Source organism: Dictyostelium discoideum (genome assembly GCF_000004695.1).
Source record: "Dictyostelium discoideum AX4 chromosome 4 chromosome, whole genome shotgun sequence".
Classification (NCBI taxonomy): domain Eukaryota; phylum Evosea; class Eumycetozoa; order Dictyosteliales; family Dictyosteliaceae; genus Dictyostelium; species Dictyostelium discoideum.
Window position 1 is genome coordinate 2,293,603 of NC_007090.3, and position 18,754 is coordinate 2,312,356.

The 18,754-nt window shown below is 24.0% G+C and overlaps 9 protein-coding genes across 9 annotated transcripts in view; 4 read left to right on the plus strand and 5 right to left on the minus strand.

Moving 5' to 3' along the window:
• The window catches only part of gcsA (glutamate-cysteine ligase), a gene marked incomplete at both ends in the record, with an annotated part of 2,178 nt that extends 1,649 nt beyond the window's left edge, over nucleotides 1-529 (plus strand). Inside the window, 2 exons of the mRNA XM_633361.1 lie at nucleotides 1-35; nucleotides 156-529. The exon at nucleotides 1-35 is cut by the window's left edge and continues 506 nt beyond it. Coding sequence (XP_638453.1) covers nucleotides 1-35; nucleotides 156-529 — 409 coding nt within the window. The remainder of the gene's footprint in view (nucleotides 36-155) is intronic.
• A 276-nt stretch (nucleotides 530-805) lies between these two features.
• Nucleotides 806-1,069, minus strand: DDB_G0284653 (hypothetical protein; the record flags this gene model as incomplete). Its single annotated transcript, XM_633362.1, has 1 exon — nucleotides 806-1,069. The coding sequence occupies one exon, from the start codon at nucleotides 1,067-1,069 to the stop codon at nucleotides 806-808; it is 264 nt and encodes an 87-aa protein (XP_638454.1).
• A 73-nt stretch (nucleotides 1,070-1,142) lies between these two features.
• On the minus strand, nucleotides 1,143-1,697 carry DDB_G0284655 (hypothetical protein; the record flags this gene model as incomplete). The annotated part of the gene is made up of 1 exon (XM_633363.1): nucleotides 1,143-1,697. The coding sequence occupies one exon, from the start codon at nucleotides 1,695-1,697 to the stop codon at nucleotides 1,143-1,145; it is 555 nt and encodes a 184-aa protein (XP_638455.1).
• A 103-nt stretch (nucleotides 1,698-1,800) lies between these two features.
• On the plus strand, nucleotides 1,801-1,953 carry DDB_G0284723 (hypothetical protein; the record flags this gene model as incomplete). The annotated part of the gene is made up of 1 exon (XM_633364.1): nucleotides 1,801-1,953. One exon carries the CDS (start codon nucleotides 1,801-1,803, stop codon nucleotides 1,951-1,953), a length of 153 nt encoding a protein of 50 aa, XP_638456.1.
• A 58-nt stretch (nucleotides 1,954-2,011) lies between these two features.
• DDB_G0284711 (hypothetical protein) lies at nucleotides 2,012-2,389 on the minus strand (the record flags this gene model as incomplete). Its single annotated transcript, XM_633365.1, has 2 exons — nucleotides 2,012-2,246; nucleotides 2,313-2,389. 2 exons carry the CDS (start codon nucleotides 2,387-2,389, stop codon nucleotides 2,012-2,014), a joined length of 312 nt encoding a protein of 103 aa, XP_638457.1.
• A 1,333-nt stretch (nucleotides 2,390-3,722) lies between these two features.
• On the plus strand, nucleotides 3,723-9,497 carry docD (SH3 domain-containing protein; the record flags this gene model as incomplete). Its single annotated transcript, XM_633366.1, has 1 exon — nucleotides 3,723-9,497. The coding sequence occupies one exon, from the start codon at nucleotides 3,723-3,725 to the stop codon at nucleotides 9,495-9,497; it is 5,775 nt and encodes a 1,924-aa protein (XP_638458.1).
• Nucleotides 9,498-10,184: 687 nt separating this feature from the next.
• Nucleotides 10,185-12,485, plus strand: DDB_G0284657 (hypothetical protein; the record flags this gene model as incomplete). Its single annotated transcript, XM_633367.1, has 1 exon — nucleotides 10,185-12,485. One exon carries the CDS (start codon nucleotides 10,185-10,187, stop codon nucleotides 12,483-12,485), a length of 2,301 nt encoding a protein of 766 aa, XP_638459.1.
• A 210-nt stretch (nucleotides 12,486-12,695) lies between these two features.
• tgrL1 (IPT/TIG domain-containing protein) lies at nucleotides 12,696-14,992 on the minus strand (the record flags this gene model as incomplete). The annotated part of the gene is made up of 2 exons (XM_633368.1): nucleotides 12,696-14,824; nucleotides 14,908-14,992. The coding sequence occupies 2 exons, from the start codon at nucleotides 14,990-14,992 to the stop codon at nucleotides 12,696-12,698; spliced, it is 2,214 nt and encodes a 737-aa protein (XP_638460.1).
• A 582-nt stretch (nucleotides 14,993-15,574) lies between these two features.
• Nucleotides 15,575-17,206, minus strand: DDB_G0284661 (CAMK1 family protein kinase; the record flags this gene model as incomplete). Its single annotated transcript, XM_633369.1, has 2 exons — nucleotides 15,575-16,958; nucleotides 17,145-17,206. 2 exons carry the CDS (start codon nucleotides 17,204-17,206, stop codon nucleotides 15,575-15,577), a joined length of 1,446 nt encoding a protein of 481 aa, XP_638461.1.
• Between the last annotated feature and the right edge of the window lie 1,548 nt (nucleotides 17,207-18,754).

The window sequence follows — 18,754 nt, forward strand, 5'->3', positions numbered from 1 at the left end:
AAATGATAAATTTTATTTTAGAAAAAATATTTATAGTAAGTGTTAATTAATATTTAATTTATTTAATAATAATAATAATAATTTCATAATTATTAATTATTTTTTTTATTTTTTTTTATTTTTTATTTTTTTTTTTATTCAATAACAAAAATTAGATAATACACCAAATGGTTCAATTGAAAATGAATATGAATTAATGACAATTAATGAAATTTTCAATGGTAAAGGTGGTGATAATAAAGGTTTAATTGGTGTTATTAGAGATTATATTTCAACATTAGACTTTGATAATGAAACAACCGAATTGGTTAATAAATATATTAAATTCATTTCAAAGAGAGCATCTGGTGAAATTAAATCAATCTCAACTTGGACAAGAGAATTTGTTCAAAATCATCCAGCCTACAATCATGATTCCATCGTAAATGATGAAATTCAAGCTGATTATCTTCAACGTTGTTTAGATATTTCAAATGGTACCATTTATGATAGTTCAATTCAAGGCGATAAAGATGATTATTATTGTTAAATATTCTATTTTCTCCTATTCCTCAACTATATATATATTTGTGTGTATCTTCAATTTTAAATTAATTTTAAAAATATAATAATAATAAAATAATAATAATAATTAAAAAAAAAAAAGGTAAAAAATGGAAAATAAATTAAATCTCAATATAAAAATAATAATAAAATAAAAAATAAAAAAAATAAAAAAAATAAAACATTTATTTAATAAAATCAAAAAAAACAAATACACGCGAGTGGTTTTTTTTTTTATTTTTAGTCTTTGTTTTTATTTTTTTTAATGACGGGAAGAAACGACTATATCGCTATTAAATCCTAAAAAGGCATATTTGACACTATCTGGCACTGATTCTTCAAGTAATGCACATTCCCCAATACTATATATACTCATTTTTTCAACTCCACATGGAATAATTTCTTTAACTAATGGATGATTAAATCCATGTGATAGTGTTAATTCTTTGACTGTACTTGGGATTGATAATGGAATATTTATATTTTTATCTGAAAGTTCAAGTTTTTCAACACCTTCTGGAATCATACCTTTGGTAATGGTAAACTATATTTATTTGAAAATCTAAAATCTTTGATTGAATTTGGAAATGTGCCAATTTCTATTTTTCGAAAAGATCTAAATCCTCAACACTATGAGGAATAATACCAATTGGTAAATCATGACTAAAACCATGGGATAATTTAATCTTTCTAACAGAGTTTGGAATACTACCGATTAATAACACAGAGTTTTGAGAATTCATTTTATCAGCAGAAAGAGGTGTTTGGTCTTGATTTTCTTGATCTTTATTAGTTGGTGGTGCTGAGGTTTTGTTTGTACCGGTGGTTAATGATAAACAATATTTGAATACAGTCATTAAGAATGTAAATGTATTTGGTATTATATTTGGAAAGAAAGGATAAATATATTTTGATGGTTTTGAAACGGCGGTTGTTGGTGGGACATATAATTCAAGTTTACCAGAAATCTGTAATTCCTCTAAACCATCTGGAATTATACCTGGAACATAAGAGTTTTGTGGTTGCATTGTAGAAAGATTCAATTCTTTTAAAGTATTTGGTAATGATCCAATTGTTAATGCATTATGATTATAACCAATCATATATAATGACTCTACGGTATTTGTAATTATACCCGGTTCAATTTGAGTCATTATGTTACGAAGATATAAGGTTTTAACAGATCTTGGAATAGAGCCAACTCTTAATACAATTTCTTTTGTACTTGTTTCAACCAATTTAACACCATCTTCAATAATGCCTGGAGTTAATGGTAAATTAAAACCATCCCAGAAATGGACATCTTTAACGGTTGATGGTATTGATCCAACTGTCAATGATAACGGACCAACTGCATTAAATTATAAAATTTTAACTGAAGAGCTAATCAAACCATTTGAAATTGGTTGATTAAATCCATTATGAAATTGAATTGAATTTATTTCAATTTGGTCAGGTATAGAACCTTTTACAAAAACATTTGGACCAATAATATATAATATAATTTTTCATAATTATTTGAAAATGAATCTCTTGATAATTGTTTATTAAATCCATCCATTAAATATAAATCACTCATATCTGGTAATAATGTTTTACCATTTTTACCTTTAAAAAAACTAATCTCTTGATTAAATTCACCTAATAAACATAAATTTCCCAATTTGATACCACGTTTACGAATGAAAATAAGTGGAATAGCCCTTTCAATTAATTTTTTATCTTCTCCAAGATCTCCTTAAGCAATTGAATTACTTGTAACATCATACTTTCCTTCAACAATACTTGATAACTTTTCTTTATCAACCAAAGTAAAATCAATATTATTTATTTTTATTAATACCATGACTTTTAATTATCTGTTTAATTAATATTTTATTTAAAAAAAAAAATTAAAATTGAATAAATAATCTGTAATATAATGGAAAAAAAAAAAAAAAAAATCAAATCCCGCCATTCTTACCTTATTAAAATGATAAAATTCGAAAAATTTAAAATGATCTTGTAAAAATCTACTCTGCCTTGGTATGATGTGTAAATAAAATGAAAAAAAAAAAAAAAAAAAGCTTGGATTTAGTATGATAGATAAAATAATAATTTTAATTACCCAAATCAAATAATATTTGCTTTTTTTTATTTATTTTAGGTTATTTTTTTTTTTTTAGCAAAGTTGAAATGCAAAAAATTAATTTTGGTGTTATCAAAATCTGTTATTCCCCACATCAAATAATAATAATAATAATTATTTATTGTACCATATAATCAATAATTGCATAGGTTCTAACTTATTAAAAACCAAAAAAAAAAAAAAAAAAAAAATAAACAAAAAAAAAAAAAAAAAATTAAACTAGATTCAAATCTAGATTTTTGTTGTTTTTACAAAATTATTTCATGCCATGACAAAGAATTAAATTTTTTTTTTTTTATTTTTTTTTTTATTTGTTTTTTAAAACAAAATAAAAAAAAAAAATAAATAATAAAAATTTAATTATATAAAAAATAAATAAATAAAATATTTAAAAAATTATATCATTGGTCTGATCGGGCTCTAACTGATATTAACTTAATTAAGATATTATTTTATTTTTTTTTTTTTTTTTTAAAATTAAAATTTAATTAAAATAAAATTTTTTTTGATTTTTTTTTTGATTTTTTTTTTTTTTTTTTTTTTTTTTTTTTTTTTTTTTTCCAAGTTAACACACCATCCATATTAATTAAAAAATTACACCCACACTAATTTTTTTTTGATTTTTATTTTAATTATTATTTTTTAAATTTCAAAATTAAATCAGTATATAAACATATATATCATTATAAATACTTTTTGGGTTTTTTTTTTTTTTTTTTTTTTTTTTTTTTTTTTTTAAAAATTATCATTTGAACACTAATAATAATAACAACAATAATAATAATAATAATAATAATTAAAAAATTAAAATTAAAAAAAAAATAAAAAATAAAAATAATTAATAAAAATAATTACGAATAAAATAAAAAACATATTTATATATTTATATATCATAATTAAATAATTTTTTTTTTTTTTTTTAATTAAATAAAAAAAAAAAAAAAAAAAAAAAAAAAAAACCAACAAAAAAAAAAAAAAAAAAAACAATCAAGAGAAAAAAAAATAAAATAAATAATTAGTATTCAATTAAAATAAAATAAAATAAAATAAAATGTCAAGATTATTTCTTGCTAATAATAGAGTTTGGAATATTGTCCCAAATGATACTATTGGTGTTGCATTATTTTCATTTAATGGTACAGAACCACATCAAATTTCATTTTCAGTTGGTGAAGTATTACAAATTGAAGAGGAATCAACCAATTGGTATAGAGGTAAAATAGTAGGTTCAAATTCAACAGCAATCACAATGACAACTGCAACATCTCCAACTTTAACACCAACCAATAATAACAATAACAATAATAATAATAATAATAATAATAATAATAATAGTAATAATAATAATAATACAATTGTAAGAGGTATATTCCCAAAATCATATGTTGCAATTAAAAATGTTCAAGATTTTGATATAGTTACAAATGAGTTAACTCAAGTTATTAGAGAATGGGGAGCATTATTGATGAAATATTATAAAGAGAGAAAGATAAATGAGTATAAGGTGATGAAAGATCGTTTATCGTTATTGATTGAATGGCATTCAAAGATTGTATCATCGACTACTCAACCACAGGAAGTACGTGAAATTAAGGGTAAAGTAATTAGTAAAATTGAGGAAGGTCGTAGATTAATGGGTTTGGATATGATTGTTAGAACACCAAATAGTGAACCAGCTCATGAAAATAATACAGGTATAATTCAACTCTATAGAATGCATCACGAATTGGATACTTTAAAATATTCGAAATTTACACAACAACAAATTACACAAGCTTCTTCAATTTTACCATCATCATCATCATCATCATCATCAATAGCATCATCATCAATTTCATCATCAGTATCATCATCATCAACAACCTCACCATTTTCATCATCATTATCTTCGAATTATTATAATATTAATAATAATGTAATTTTACAATCATCAACATCATCAAATTCATTAGGTGGTGGGGGCGGTGGAGGCGGTGGTGGTGGTTGTACAATGTTATCATCATCTAGTGCATCAATATCAAATATATTAAGCAATCAATCAGGTAGTAGTGCAAGTGGAGCTGGTAGTGCATCAATGATGCCAACATTAAATCATTCATTATCAGGTAATTCATTAGCTTCATTAATGTCAAATGGTCAATCATTATCAGCATCATCACCATCGAATGCATTAAAGAAATCAACACCATTTCAAACTGTTAAGAATGGATCAGTTGGTAGGAAATCACTTTCAAGGACAAATACAGGCGATGGATTTGTTTCCTCATCAATTTCAGCAGGTAGTGGTGGTTCAAATTCATTAGGACCCAATAATAGTAATAATAGTAATAGTAATAATAATAGTAGTGGTATAAATAATAATTATCAACCAAATCAAATATTTTTAGATTTAAGAGTATTTATGTGTGCAGTTGGTGAAGAGACTGAATTATATTTTTCAATTTATAATAAAAATGAAGGTAAATTCATATCGGAAGAATATCAAGTTGGTTTAACACAATTAGGTATGCCACATGATATTGATAAGATTGGTAAATTGTCAACATTGTTTTTAGATATTTCAAAGAAGGAAATGCAAGTAGAGCTATATTTAGTGGTAAGATTAATTAGAAAGGGTAAAATGTTGGTAGATTCAAATAAGAAAGCTGGCGTTGTTCAATATCGTAGACCATTTGGTGTATCAGTGTTGAGATTAACCGATGATAAGATAGCGGTTGGTAAAGAGATTGAGAGTATAATGACCATTTATACAAGTAGTTCACAAGAGACAACATTTTCATTACTACATGAAGTTGCCATTAAGAATCCATCATCACTACAAAGTGTACCAAAAGCAAAGGGTATTTGTGTTGCATTAACCCTATTGCCCGGCGACTTAAACAGTGTGTTAACTGAAAATCCAGTGTTAAAAGATGTACAAAGAACAAATAAATTAGGTTTCCCAGAGGTTATTTTCCCAGGTGCCGTTAGAAATGATATTTTCATTACATTGGAAACTGGTGAATATTCACAAGATCGTAAAACCTCGGCAAAGAATGTTGAAGTGTTGGTTCAAGTTCGTACCGAGGAGGGTGAGTTATTAACCAATGCCCTCTTCTATGGTGATAGATTAAAGTCAGAGTATAAATCAATGGTATACTATCACACTAACCAGCCACATTGGTCAGAGACATTCAGAATTAATTTACCCATTACAATGATTGACAAGGCGTATTTGGTCTTCTCAATTAGACATTGCACAACCTCTGAAAATAAAGAGAGAGCCCCGTTCGCAATGTCCTATTTGAAATTAACAAATCCTGATGGTACCGTGATAGCCAATAAAACTCACTCCATCTCATCTTGGAAAACCAGTAAAACTATGGAAGAGTTTTTACCATCTCTAAAAGACCCAAACAATAAGAATGCAATTCGTAAAGGTGAAGTCACAAAAGTTAAAGTGTTACTATGCTCAACTATGCTAACTCAAAATCTATCATTATTAACCCTGTTGAAATGGAATCAATACAATGGTGATTTAGGTGATGTAGTCACAAAGATGGATGTTGAAACCATTCTTAGAAATATCACATATGTCGATCAAATTGAAATCATTAAATTTATGCAAGAAACTTTTAATGCCCTATTCAGTATTTTAGATACTAAAATATCAGATCCTGATTTAGTTTTCAATGCAATCACATGGATCATTGGTTTATTGGTTGATGAAAAAACTTCAAGATATACAAATTTTCGTCCAGTTTTAGATGTTTACATTGAAAATCATTTTAAATCAACAGTTTCTCATATTCATTTAATTGGTGCTTTAAAAAGAATTTTAGCAAATGATTCATTTAAAACTTTAATGACAACTTTAAAATCAATGGAATATATTTTAAAATTTATTGTAACTTCTAAAAAGAATTTTGATAAATTTAATGGTATACCAACAACAACAAATGATAATAATACTAATGATAATACTACTACAACTACTACAACTACAACTACAACTACTTCAACTACTACAACTACTACTAAACCAACAACTACAACAATATCATCAACAAATGATTCATTTAAACATGATTTAACAAGTGTATTTTCAGCATTAAGTACATTAATGAAACGTACTGAAGGTAATTATATTGGTGCACAAACTACAGCATTGAAAATCTTTAATTCAATGTTTAATGATTTAGGTCAATTATTTTCAATTGAAGAACGTTGTACTATTGCTCAAAACTTTGTTGATTCAGTTAGATATGATGAAAATTTCAAATTATTAAATATGGAAAAGATGAATGTAATTTCAAATTTGGTTGAAGGTGATTTATTCATTGATGGTAGTTCAAGAAAGATATTGGTTGCAACAGTCAAGAGACATTTGAAAATACATATGGGCTCAAATAGTTGTTCAGTAGAGGATACAACAAAACATGCACAAATCATTGCAATAATGATTGAGCAAATTCAAGTGAAAATTAAAGATACCTCTTTGATTTGGGAATTGGTCGATTTATTACCAGAGATAATGAGAGCAATTATCATTAGTCCATGGAATGATTTCTCAAAACTCGATATGATTCATAATCTCTATAGTATTTTCTACTTGATGGAACCAACCCATTATGACAATTACATTGAAAAAACATTGGGTACCGAAGGAAATCAGTGCTGGCATTTCATTACAAATCTATTGCAATTAATCAATCAATTACTATCGACCGGTTCAACTTATCCAGAGAATTGGTTAACATTATCAATGTTTCAATATTCTACAGTGAAGAAAGTTATCACTCAAATTAGTAAATATATTTTAGAGAAATTGAAAATTGTAAACCATCAAAAGAATGATGATTGGACTGATATTGATTTACAATTGTGGTCGTCTTTCTTTTCATTGTCAACCACTTATTTCAAATTGAAGGGTTTAAATTTCTCAGAGACAAAACAAAACTCAATTAAATCGCGTTATGGTGATATGAGAAATGATTTAATTCCAACCATTCAACAAATGTGGCAATCATTGGACAGACACCAAATTAAACTCTTACCAACTGTGATTTCACCATTCTTAGAGTTAATGCTAATCAATCATGCAAATATCAAGAGATTGGGTATCGATTTATATTATCAACTTTTGAAATGTGAATTTAAAGAATATAAATCATTCATCAAGGTTGAAACTGAAACTATCAATACTTTGGATATCATTACCAATAGTCCAGAGGGTTCAGAGATATTGGATGAGAAATTCCGTAGATTCTTCTCACAAAATCTTCAAGAGAAAATGTCTGCCGATCCATTGGTTGGTGAACAAAGTAAGATTTTCATTAGGGATATGACCATTTTCTTAGAGTTATTATATCAACTTAGAACCTTACCAGATCGTCCAGAATTTGAAGATGATAGAACCATTGCATGTATGAAACTTATGAGCTATCTAAAACAAACCGATCGTCAAGATACCTATACAAAATATGTTCATCTATTATGTAATCAACATATTTCAAATGGCAATTACGTTGAGGCTGGTAATACTCTATTGTTACATGCTGATCTATTGGAATGGTCTGATGAACCATTGGAAGAGTATGGTGAATTTAGACAACAAACTAAACGTGAACGTAAAGAAAGACTATTTAAACAAGCAATTGAATACTTTGATAAAGGTAAAGGTTGGGAATCCGCTGTCTCTTTGATGAAACAATTAATCATTCAATATGAAGAGATTCAATTGGACTATCAAAAATTGGCTGATATCCTTCAACAAGAATCAACTTTCTATAGGAAAATCATCAATGTTGAAAGATTCTTTTCTGAATATTTCAGAGTTGGTTACTATGGTAAAGGTTTTGATTCAAATATTCAAGGAAAAGAATTCATTTACAAAGGTTATGAACTTGAAAGAATGTCTGATTTCGTTCAAAGAATTCAAACTAAATTCCCTACTGCAAAATTATTAACCTATACTGAATTACCACCAATTGAAATTTTAGATTCAAATCAACAATATCTTCAAATTTTTAGTGTTAAACCAATTTCAAAAGAACAATTATTATTATTAAATCAATCATCATCAACAACAAATATTAATAATAATAATAATAATAATAATAATAATAATAATAATAATAATAATAATAATAATAATAATAATAATAATAATAATAATAATAATAATAATAATAATAATAATAATAATAATAATAATAATAATAATAATAATAATAATAATAATAATAATAATAATAATAATAAGAAACCAATTTCACCAGCATTACAAAAATATAGACAAAATAATAATATTAGTACATTTGTTTATTCAAAACCATTTAAGAAGGTTAAAACTCAAAAAGGTGGAAATGAATTTAAGGATCTTTGGATTATTAATAATTATTATGTAGTTGATGATTCATTCCCAACAACTCATCGTCGTTCAGAGATTACAAATCATTTCGAGGTTGAATTATCACCAATTGAAAATGCTGTCAATTCAATAATGGCAAAGAATATTGAAATCGCTGAAATGACAGGAAAACATGAAAATGGTATTGACTCAAATATTTCACCATTTACAATGGTTTTGAAAGGTGTTATCGATGCTGCTGTCAATGGTGGTGTTAATTTATATAAAGAAGTATTCTTCTCAAAAGAATATATTCAAGAGAATCCAGATAAAAAACAAACTATCGATAAACTTAGAAATGCACTTCATCATCAAGTTCAAGTTTTAGAAAAAGGTTTATTTGTTCACTCCAAAGTTTGTTCAGTTGATATGAATGGTTTACAAGATCAATTAAATATTATGTTTACAAGAATGAGAAATGAATTGGAACTATAAAATAAAAAAAAATAAAAAAATAATAATAATAATTCAAATTTTAAAAATAAAAATATTCATGTAATTGTAATTTATAAAATAAATGTTTAAATCTTTAGTTTTTATTTAAAATACATGTATTTTATTTATATTATTACTTTTATTATTATTATTTATATAATTATTGTTTAAATAATTTTTATAATTATTATAAAATTTAAACTTTTTATTTTTTTTTTTTTTTTTTTTTTTTTTTTAATTTGTTACTATTTTTTGGTAGTAAAAAAAAAAAGTTTTTTAGAAAATCAATTTAAAAAAAAAAAAAAAAAAAAAAAATATCTTTAATCCTGATTTCGATTTATCCAAAAAAAAAAAAAATTAACCAATCATCAAAGACTTTATGGTGTAAGTTTTTTTTTTTTTTTTTTGATGGTTTTGATTATAATAAACGGAATGTTTTGTTGCTAAATTATTTTAAAAAAAAAAAAGTCGCTTGATTTTTTCAGAGATTTTTTTTTTTTTTCATTTTAATTGAAAAAATAAATTCGAATAACTCCCATTGTCCTTGTTTTTAATTTAAAATTATTTTTATTTTTATTTTTTTTTTTTCTGAAAAAACTAAACCCTTTTTTTTTAAAAAACTTTTTTTCTCACTCTGTTTTTTTTTTTTTTTTTTTTTTTTTTAAATAGAAATAAAATAGAAAATAAATGAAGTCATCAAAAATTCATAATTGTGAAGTTTGTGATAAAATCTATGAAGAACCTCAGTCATTATCATGTGGCGATACTATTTGTAAGAAATGTGTAGAAAAAGAAAAAAGTCAACAACAAAATAAAACAAAATTCAATTGTCCATTATGTAAAGAGGAAGTTTCATGTCATTTTTTAAATAAGAGAATGAATTCTGAAGTGATTGAATTCAAAAAAAGTCAATGCAAAATTCATCCAAATGAAAAGATTATATCCTATTGTGATAATTGTAATTGTAACATTTGTAAAGAATGTTCAACAAGTTCCAACCACCGTGGTCATATATTTAGTACAATGAACGAGTCAAAATTTGAATTGATTTTCAATGAATTTTCAAATAACCAATACCAAAAGCTATTGGAATATAAACAACAAGTTGCCAATAGTAGTGAATTGTTGAAAGACAATTTTAAGAGAACCAATGATCATAGTTCCACTCAATTGGCATTATTAGAGTCAACTTTCTCACAATTACATTCAACTTTAAAAACATTGGAGACTCAACTTGACTTTCAAATTAAGAAAACCAATGAACTTAATCAAATTTCAAATACAAAATTTACAACTTTAATAACTGATGTTGAATCCAATATAAATAATATCATCAATAAAAATGATCAATACTTTTCAAAGGAAAACTCTGAACAATATAAATCAACAACACCTGGTACTTCAGATAAAATTAAACAGTTGTTTGAAACCAATCAAATAGCTATCATTAATGATTTAACCGATACAAATAACCTTTTAAATAATAAATCAAATATAAATTCAAATGATTTTATTAAATCTTCTTTAATTATAAATAATGATAATTTATTAAAATTTAATGAATTTTTAAATTCAATTTTTAAAATTGAAAATATTCAACAACAATCTCAACAGGTTCAACAAACTCAACAACCTCAACAAACCCAACATGCTCAACAAGCCCAACAAGCTCAACAAGCTCAACAAGCTCAACAAACCCAACATGCTCAACAAACTCAACAACAACAGAATATAATATCACATGATAATAGTAGAACAATTTCAAAGAGTTCATCAATGGATTTAAATAATAATAACAATAATAATAACAATGATGATACAAATAGTAATAGTAGTAATTCATCAGCAGTAAGTACACCATCAAATCTACCATTAAGTAAAAGTCAATCAGTTAATAATATTGTAAAATTGGGAAATTCTAGAAGTGAATATACACCATCAATTACAAAGAGTACTTCAAATAGTTCAATAAAGAGTTCTAATAGTGATGAAATTTCTTCAACTCTTCAACAATTCCCATCAACAATTATATCATCAATTCCATCGCCAAATAGAATTAGTAAAATGTATTCTTCAACTAATAATCTTTCTGGTACAGTTGCTGCTAAAGATAATACAGCCGATATTTTTCGTTGGAATATTGTTGATCCAATTCCACCAAATACAACTTCGATTTGTGTCATTTCCACTAAAACCCAGATTCCAGCTGGTTCAATTCCAAAAAAAGTTACCTCTATTGTTTTCTCTGGTTATAATCAACCACTAGAGGAAGGTTCAATTCCTGATACTGTATTAAATCTTCATTTAGGTCAAGACTATCACCAAGAATTAAAAGAAAATGTATTACCATCCTCAATTACATCTTTACATTTAGGTGGAAAATTCAATAAACCTTTAAAACCCGGTATGATTCCATTTGGTGTTTTAGATTTACATATTGGTGACTCTTTTAATCAATCACTTTCCTCCAATAGTCTTCCATCTAGTATTTTATCTTTACATTTGGGTGGTCATTTCAATCAAAAATTGAAACAAGGTGATATTCCATCAAGTGTTTCAAAATTAATTCTTTCAAATGATTTCAATCAACAAATCTCTCAAGATGTAATACCAGCAAGTTGTAAAACCCTTATCTTTGGTTACGCCTTTAACCAAGTGATTCTACCTGGTGTATTACCTCCAAATATCGATGTCCTAGAGTTATCCTATTCTTTCAATCAAGTTTTAGTCAAAGGTAGTATACCCGATGTTAGAAAGTTAACATTTGGTTACTTTTTCAACAAACCTATAAAATCAGATGGTATCATTCCAAAATCTGTGACTCATTTAACTTATGGTTCACTTTTTAATCAAACTTTAACTAAATATGTTGTTCCAAAATCAACTACATTATTGACCTTACCAGATACATATGCTTCAGGAAGAACTTCAGAAATTTCAAATTTATCTTCAACTTGTTTAGTTTCTTATAAACCAAGAGATTATTAAAAAAAAAAAAAAAAAACCTTGATTTTAAACTTTCTTTTTCTTTTTTTTAATTTTTTTTTTATTATATATATAAAAATAATAATTAAAATTAATAAAATGATCAGTGCTTAGATTATAATTTAAATATATTAACTTTTTATTGTTTTTTAAATTTTATTTATTTATTTTAAGTCGCACCGTGGTGGTATTGGAATTAAAAAGGGGAATTAGTCAACAATTATCTTTAGTTATATCAAAATAAAAATCAAAAATACTCTTTTTTTTATAAAATTCTATATTTTTTGACATTATTAAATATTCCCCAATATATGCAGTAGTATTGATGGGACTTCTTTTAGAATTAATCTGTACATATAATGATTTTTCACTTGAATATATTTTTGTGGTAGTTTGTTCATTTGCCAATACCTTTACTTGGAATTCTTTATCTTTTGTTAATAAATTTTTACCATTAATGGTAATAACACCATTGCAACTAATATTATTATTAATACTAAAAATAATTGGTGGTAATGTTATATAAAAAGGAGATTCCATATCAATACTATCTACTGTAATATTTATCATTCCATTTTCATATGTAGTTAATTTTTTGAATGAAAATTGGTTATTATTTAATGATCTAATTTGTGATGAAATATCACTACCATTAAAAAAAACCTTTATTAAGGAAAGAGAATTTCCAAAGTTACTACCATGAACTGTTAAATCCTCTTGACCTTTAGAGAATGTACGATATTGTATTACTGGTGGTGCGTAGCTGTATTTGTTTTCAAATGATTCTGAATTAAAATGTAGAGTGTAGTTTTTATCTATTCCAGTACCATATGGAGCAGGACATGATGTTATATAGAAATCTGAATTTGATGTTTGTAATGATGGGACTGAACAATCCATTGATGGGGTATTACCATATGTTATTTTTGGAATTTTCATTAATTCAAAAAATATACATTTTGTATTATATAATTCCAAAATTAATGTTCCGTTAACTGATGATGGTCTTTTAATAACACTGGACATTATTGGGGCTTGAACTGGTAATATGGATGGGGTACCGTCGATTGTGATATTAACATTAAAATTTTTACATTTCAAAAGTGGTAATTTAAATGATAGATTCGATTCATCAGGCGATACTTGAAATTGTTTTATTTCAATTTTTATATCACCAAATTGGCTATTTACTTCTATTATTGAATTTTCTTTTAAAGAAGCTAGATTATGACCTTCAACTATAACCATACCTTTGGAGACTTTTGCATTTATTATTGTTGGGATATCATATGAAAATGTAACATCATTACTTATTATTGAATTACAACCATCAAATTTAACAATTATTGGCAAATTTTTACCTCCAGATTTATCAGGATTTAATTTACAAACTAATGTATTTTCAATTGATTGTAAATATACACAACTTTTACCACCAATTTCAATTATTGGAATTAAATTTGGTTTTGAAACTGAAAATAATTTTGAGCCCTCTATTGTTACAACACCACCAATTTTACTTGACACTGATGTAATTGATTTAACTATTGCTGGGATACAAACGGAAGAATTCTTTTCACTTGAAACACCATTAACTTTTATATGAATTGACAATGGACCAGGATCTGTTATATGATAACAACTCGCCTCAATTTGAGTATGGTTAACTGTAATTTTAGGATTTGGTTGTGGTATATTATCAAAATAAATTTTAATCAAAGAAGTATCATGGAAAAAATTATCACCATTTATAACAATAATAGATCTTGAGAATTCATTTATTGTACTTGATATTATTGGTGGTGCATATGAAAATGGAACATTATATATTCTTTCATCATCAAAATAGAAATTAAAATTTCCAGAACCAGGTGGAATAGTTACTTTTATACTATTACAATTGAAAGATTGATCAGAGAAATTACCCATAACAACAAATGGTTCCACATTTTCGATTGAATGTAAAAGTCTAGAAGGACCACCAACAAGCCTTAAAAAAGTCCCATTAATTACAATATCACCACCAGATGTTGGTGGATATCTACTAAAACTCACATCATAAGGAGCTGGAAATTTTGTCTGAATCAATTGAGTACTATACTCATTATCACTAGATACTTCCCTAAAATAAACCCTACTATATAAACTACCCCATAATCTTGAAAATGGTTCATCCGAATGGAAAATGCACACTCTATCATCATTCCTGGAAATGGTACAATTAAAATAATTTGGTGCCATTTCATATCTCGGATAAAAATAATCATATAGAACTAGTTTTGTAAAATATGAATCAGTTTTATTAAAAATATATAACAATTTTGAAACCTCAAATTTTACAGCTATTTTATTACAAAAATTATTAATTAATATTTATAACCTATATAATAAAATCAAATTTAAGCTTAAAATAATAAATAATTACCTGTTGGGTTTGGAGGTAATTGTGAATTAATCTTTATAAAAAATAAAGAAAAAAATATTAAAATATATATTATTTTAAATTTCATTTTAATAATTATATCATGTATAATATAAAAATAATTTTATAAAAAAATTTATATTAAACAAAAAAATTATAAAAATAATTTACATTAATAATAATTTAAAAAAATTATAATTAAATAAATAAAAAAAAAATAATAAAAATTTAATTCTAAAAATAGCAGCTAGTAAAAAAAAAGTTTCAAATGGTGGTGTTATTTTTTTGTGGAAATTGTTTTTTTTTTTGATTCTCTCCAAATTATACATTGATCAAAAATAAAAAAAATAAAAAAAAATTAATATTTAATATTTACAAAAAAAAATGAAAAAATAAAGTGATAAAAATAATTGGGTAAAAAAAAAAAAAAAAAAAAAAAAAAAGAAAAAAAAATTTTATAAATCTAATTATAACTTTATTTATTTAATTTTAAATCTTTGTATATTGTTAGGTTGAGTACTTTTTAATAATTGTTGGGAAAAAAATCAAAAAAAAAAAAATAAACAAAGAGATAAAAACATCAGGCTAAAAAAAAAAAAAAAAAAAAGTTGACCAAGAAAATCTATTTATTTAAAAAAAAAAAAGATTCATAAATTTATTTATTTTTAATTCACAAAGGAGTTAGCACCCCACGTTTTATATCAATATTTCCGTTCAAACTTGTTCTTATTTGACTTTTCTTTATCGCAATTGGTTTTGAGGATGAACGTAAAGAATTGGTTGGTTGTTGTTGTTCATCGTCAATATCATCCATTTCATTTTGATTGATATCTATTTCATCATCGTCGTCAAAAAAGTTACTATTATTATTATTATTATTATTATTATTATTAATAAAGTTATTGATATTATTATTACTATTATTGCTATTACTATTATTATTATCATTATTATCATTATTATTATTAATATTATTATTACTATTATGACGATGGTAATGATGATTATTATCTTCTTCTTGTTGTTGGTCGACAGTTGTAGAGTTGGCAGAAGAGGCATGATGATGACGACTATGACTGTTACTACTATGAAGTATATTATGATTTTGTAATTGTTGATGATTGTAATTATACTCTTGTTGTTCGATGATAGCAACCAATGGTGATAAAGGTTTTAAAGAGGGTGATGATGCTGTGGACGAAGACGATGATGATAATAAGGATGATGGCGATTGTTGTTGCTGTTGTTGAGAGGTGATTAATGGCGATTGTTTGATAACAGAAGAGAAAGATCTCTCATCGATACTTTGTATCCATTTATGAGCCAATGATTGTTTTACAGTTAATCTTTTATTTGGATCATTCTCTAATAATAATTTTATAAGATCCTTGACTTGATCGGAATATTTATGTTGAGTCTTTGAAGGGAATTCCCATTGACCCTTTGTAATCAATTCAAACATCTCTGATTCGTCATCACTATAGAATGGCGGTCTGCCAAATAGAATGAAATATAAAATACAACCACAACTCCACATATCGACACTTTTTCTGTAAACTTGATTGTTGGTAATCTCTGGTGCACTATATGCCAAAGTACCGCATGCCAACTCTAAACCAATACTCTCTTCATAGAATTTCGCTAAACCAAAATCACCCAATTTAATACCACCATATGAATCGCTAAATAGAATATTCTCTGGTTTGATATCCCTGTGAACCACTGATTTATCATGTAAATATTCGACGGCTGATAACAATGATTTCATGGTTAATCTTGCTTCTTCTTCATTAAAAACTCCTTTTTTCACAATTCTATCGAATAAATCTCCATTCGGTATCCATTCTAATACTAAACAAATGTCCTCGTCGGATTCATAATGTTCATAGAATTTAATTATATTTGGATGTTGACATTTGGATAAAATTGATATTTCCCAATCGACATAAGTTCTTCTCTCATTATCCAATACTTCTTTAGATATAATTTTAATCGCATATTTATCTTCTATTTTCTCAATATGATTTGCTAATGTAACTGTCGAAAATGTACCTCTATTAATAATAATAATAATAATAATAATAATAATAATAATAATAATAATAATAATAATAATAATAATAATAATAATAATAATAATAATAATAATAATAATAATAATAATAATAATAATAAAATAAGTTATTAATACTCTTTTTATAAATAAATATATAAATATTTTATTTCATTTTAAAACTTACTCTCCTATAATATCAGTAATATTATAAAAGTCATATATAGATCTATTTGGATTTGAAGGCATTCCTTTTTTTTTTTTTTTTTGTTTTAAATTTATTTTGTATATTTGTTTTCGAATTTTTTTATTTATTTGAAAAATAATTGTTTTTTTTTATTTTTTTTTATTTTTTTTACAACTATTTAATCTTCTTTTATAACAAAATTCAAGAGAGATATAATATTGTAGTTTTATTTAGTTGTGTGCTATATTCTTGTTTTTTTTTTTATTTTTTTTTTATTCTTTTAAAATTCTATAAAAATATACAAAAATGGTGATTGTTAATATTTAATACTAATTTTTTTTTTTTTTTTAAAAAAAAAAAATATAGAAAAGTGGTATAATTAATAAAAAAAAAAAACAACACACTAATTTTAAAAAAAATAAAATAAATAAAATAAAAAAAAAAACAAAAATAAAAATAAAAATATATAAAAAACAAAAAAAAAACAAGCTGTGGTGTGGCAAAATGATAATTTAAAAAAATATATTTGATTTTTCTTTGTATACAAAGATAGTGTTTATGTTTAGTGTGTAAAAAAACTTTTGTGAGGAAAATGAAAAAAAAAAAAAAAATATATACATACACAATTGTAATTGTCTCTATATTTCTATGTTTTCTGTAAATTTATATTATTAATTATAATCTTATGTGTGAGTAAACAATAGAGCTATAAATTTAAATTAAAAAAAAAATATATATATTTATTCTATATTATAATTATTATTATTTTTTTTTATTATTATTATTATTATTATTATTATTATTATTATTATTATTATTATTATTATTATTATTATTATTATTATTATTATTATTATTATTATTATAAATTATTATTACAATGCAATAGTTTTTTTTTATTTCTATTGCTTTATTATTATTATTATTTTTTTATATATACTATTACTATTTGTTTTTTATTATTATTATCTCTCTTTTTTACTTTCTAGAAAAACTGGGAAAAAAAAAAAAAAATTTAAAAAAAAAAAAAAAAATTTAAAAAAAAAATATAAAAAAAAAAAAAAATATAAAAAAAAATAAATAAATAAAAAAAAAAAAAATAAAAAAATAAAAAATAAAAAAAAAATATTTGTGATTCTAAAAATAATTGTGTGCACAAACAAGATCTTTTGTTTGAATAAACTAAGAATTTTTAACTTTTTTTTTTTTTTCCAATTAAAATTTTTTTTAGAATCCATTGATTAATTTAAAGAAAAAATAAACTTTGAAAGCCATATAAGATTATTTTTTAATTAACGAGTAAATAAATAAAAAAAAAAAAAATAAAATAAAATAAAAGATCAAACACAGTGGTTTTAATTATTAAAAGATATTTTTTTTGAAAAAAAAAAAAAAAAAAAGACGGAAAAAAGCCATTCAAATAATTAGGAGTTTCATATTCAAAAAAACAATTATTTTTTATTTATATAATTTTTTTTTTTTTTAATTTTTTTTTTTTTTGAATTATTTTGGTTTAACAATTTTTCTCTATTTTGATTTTTTTTTTTCCTTTTTTTTATATTTTTTTTTTAAATTTATAAATAAAACTAATATTTAAAATATATAAATAA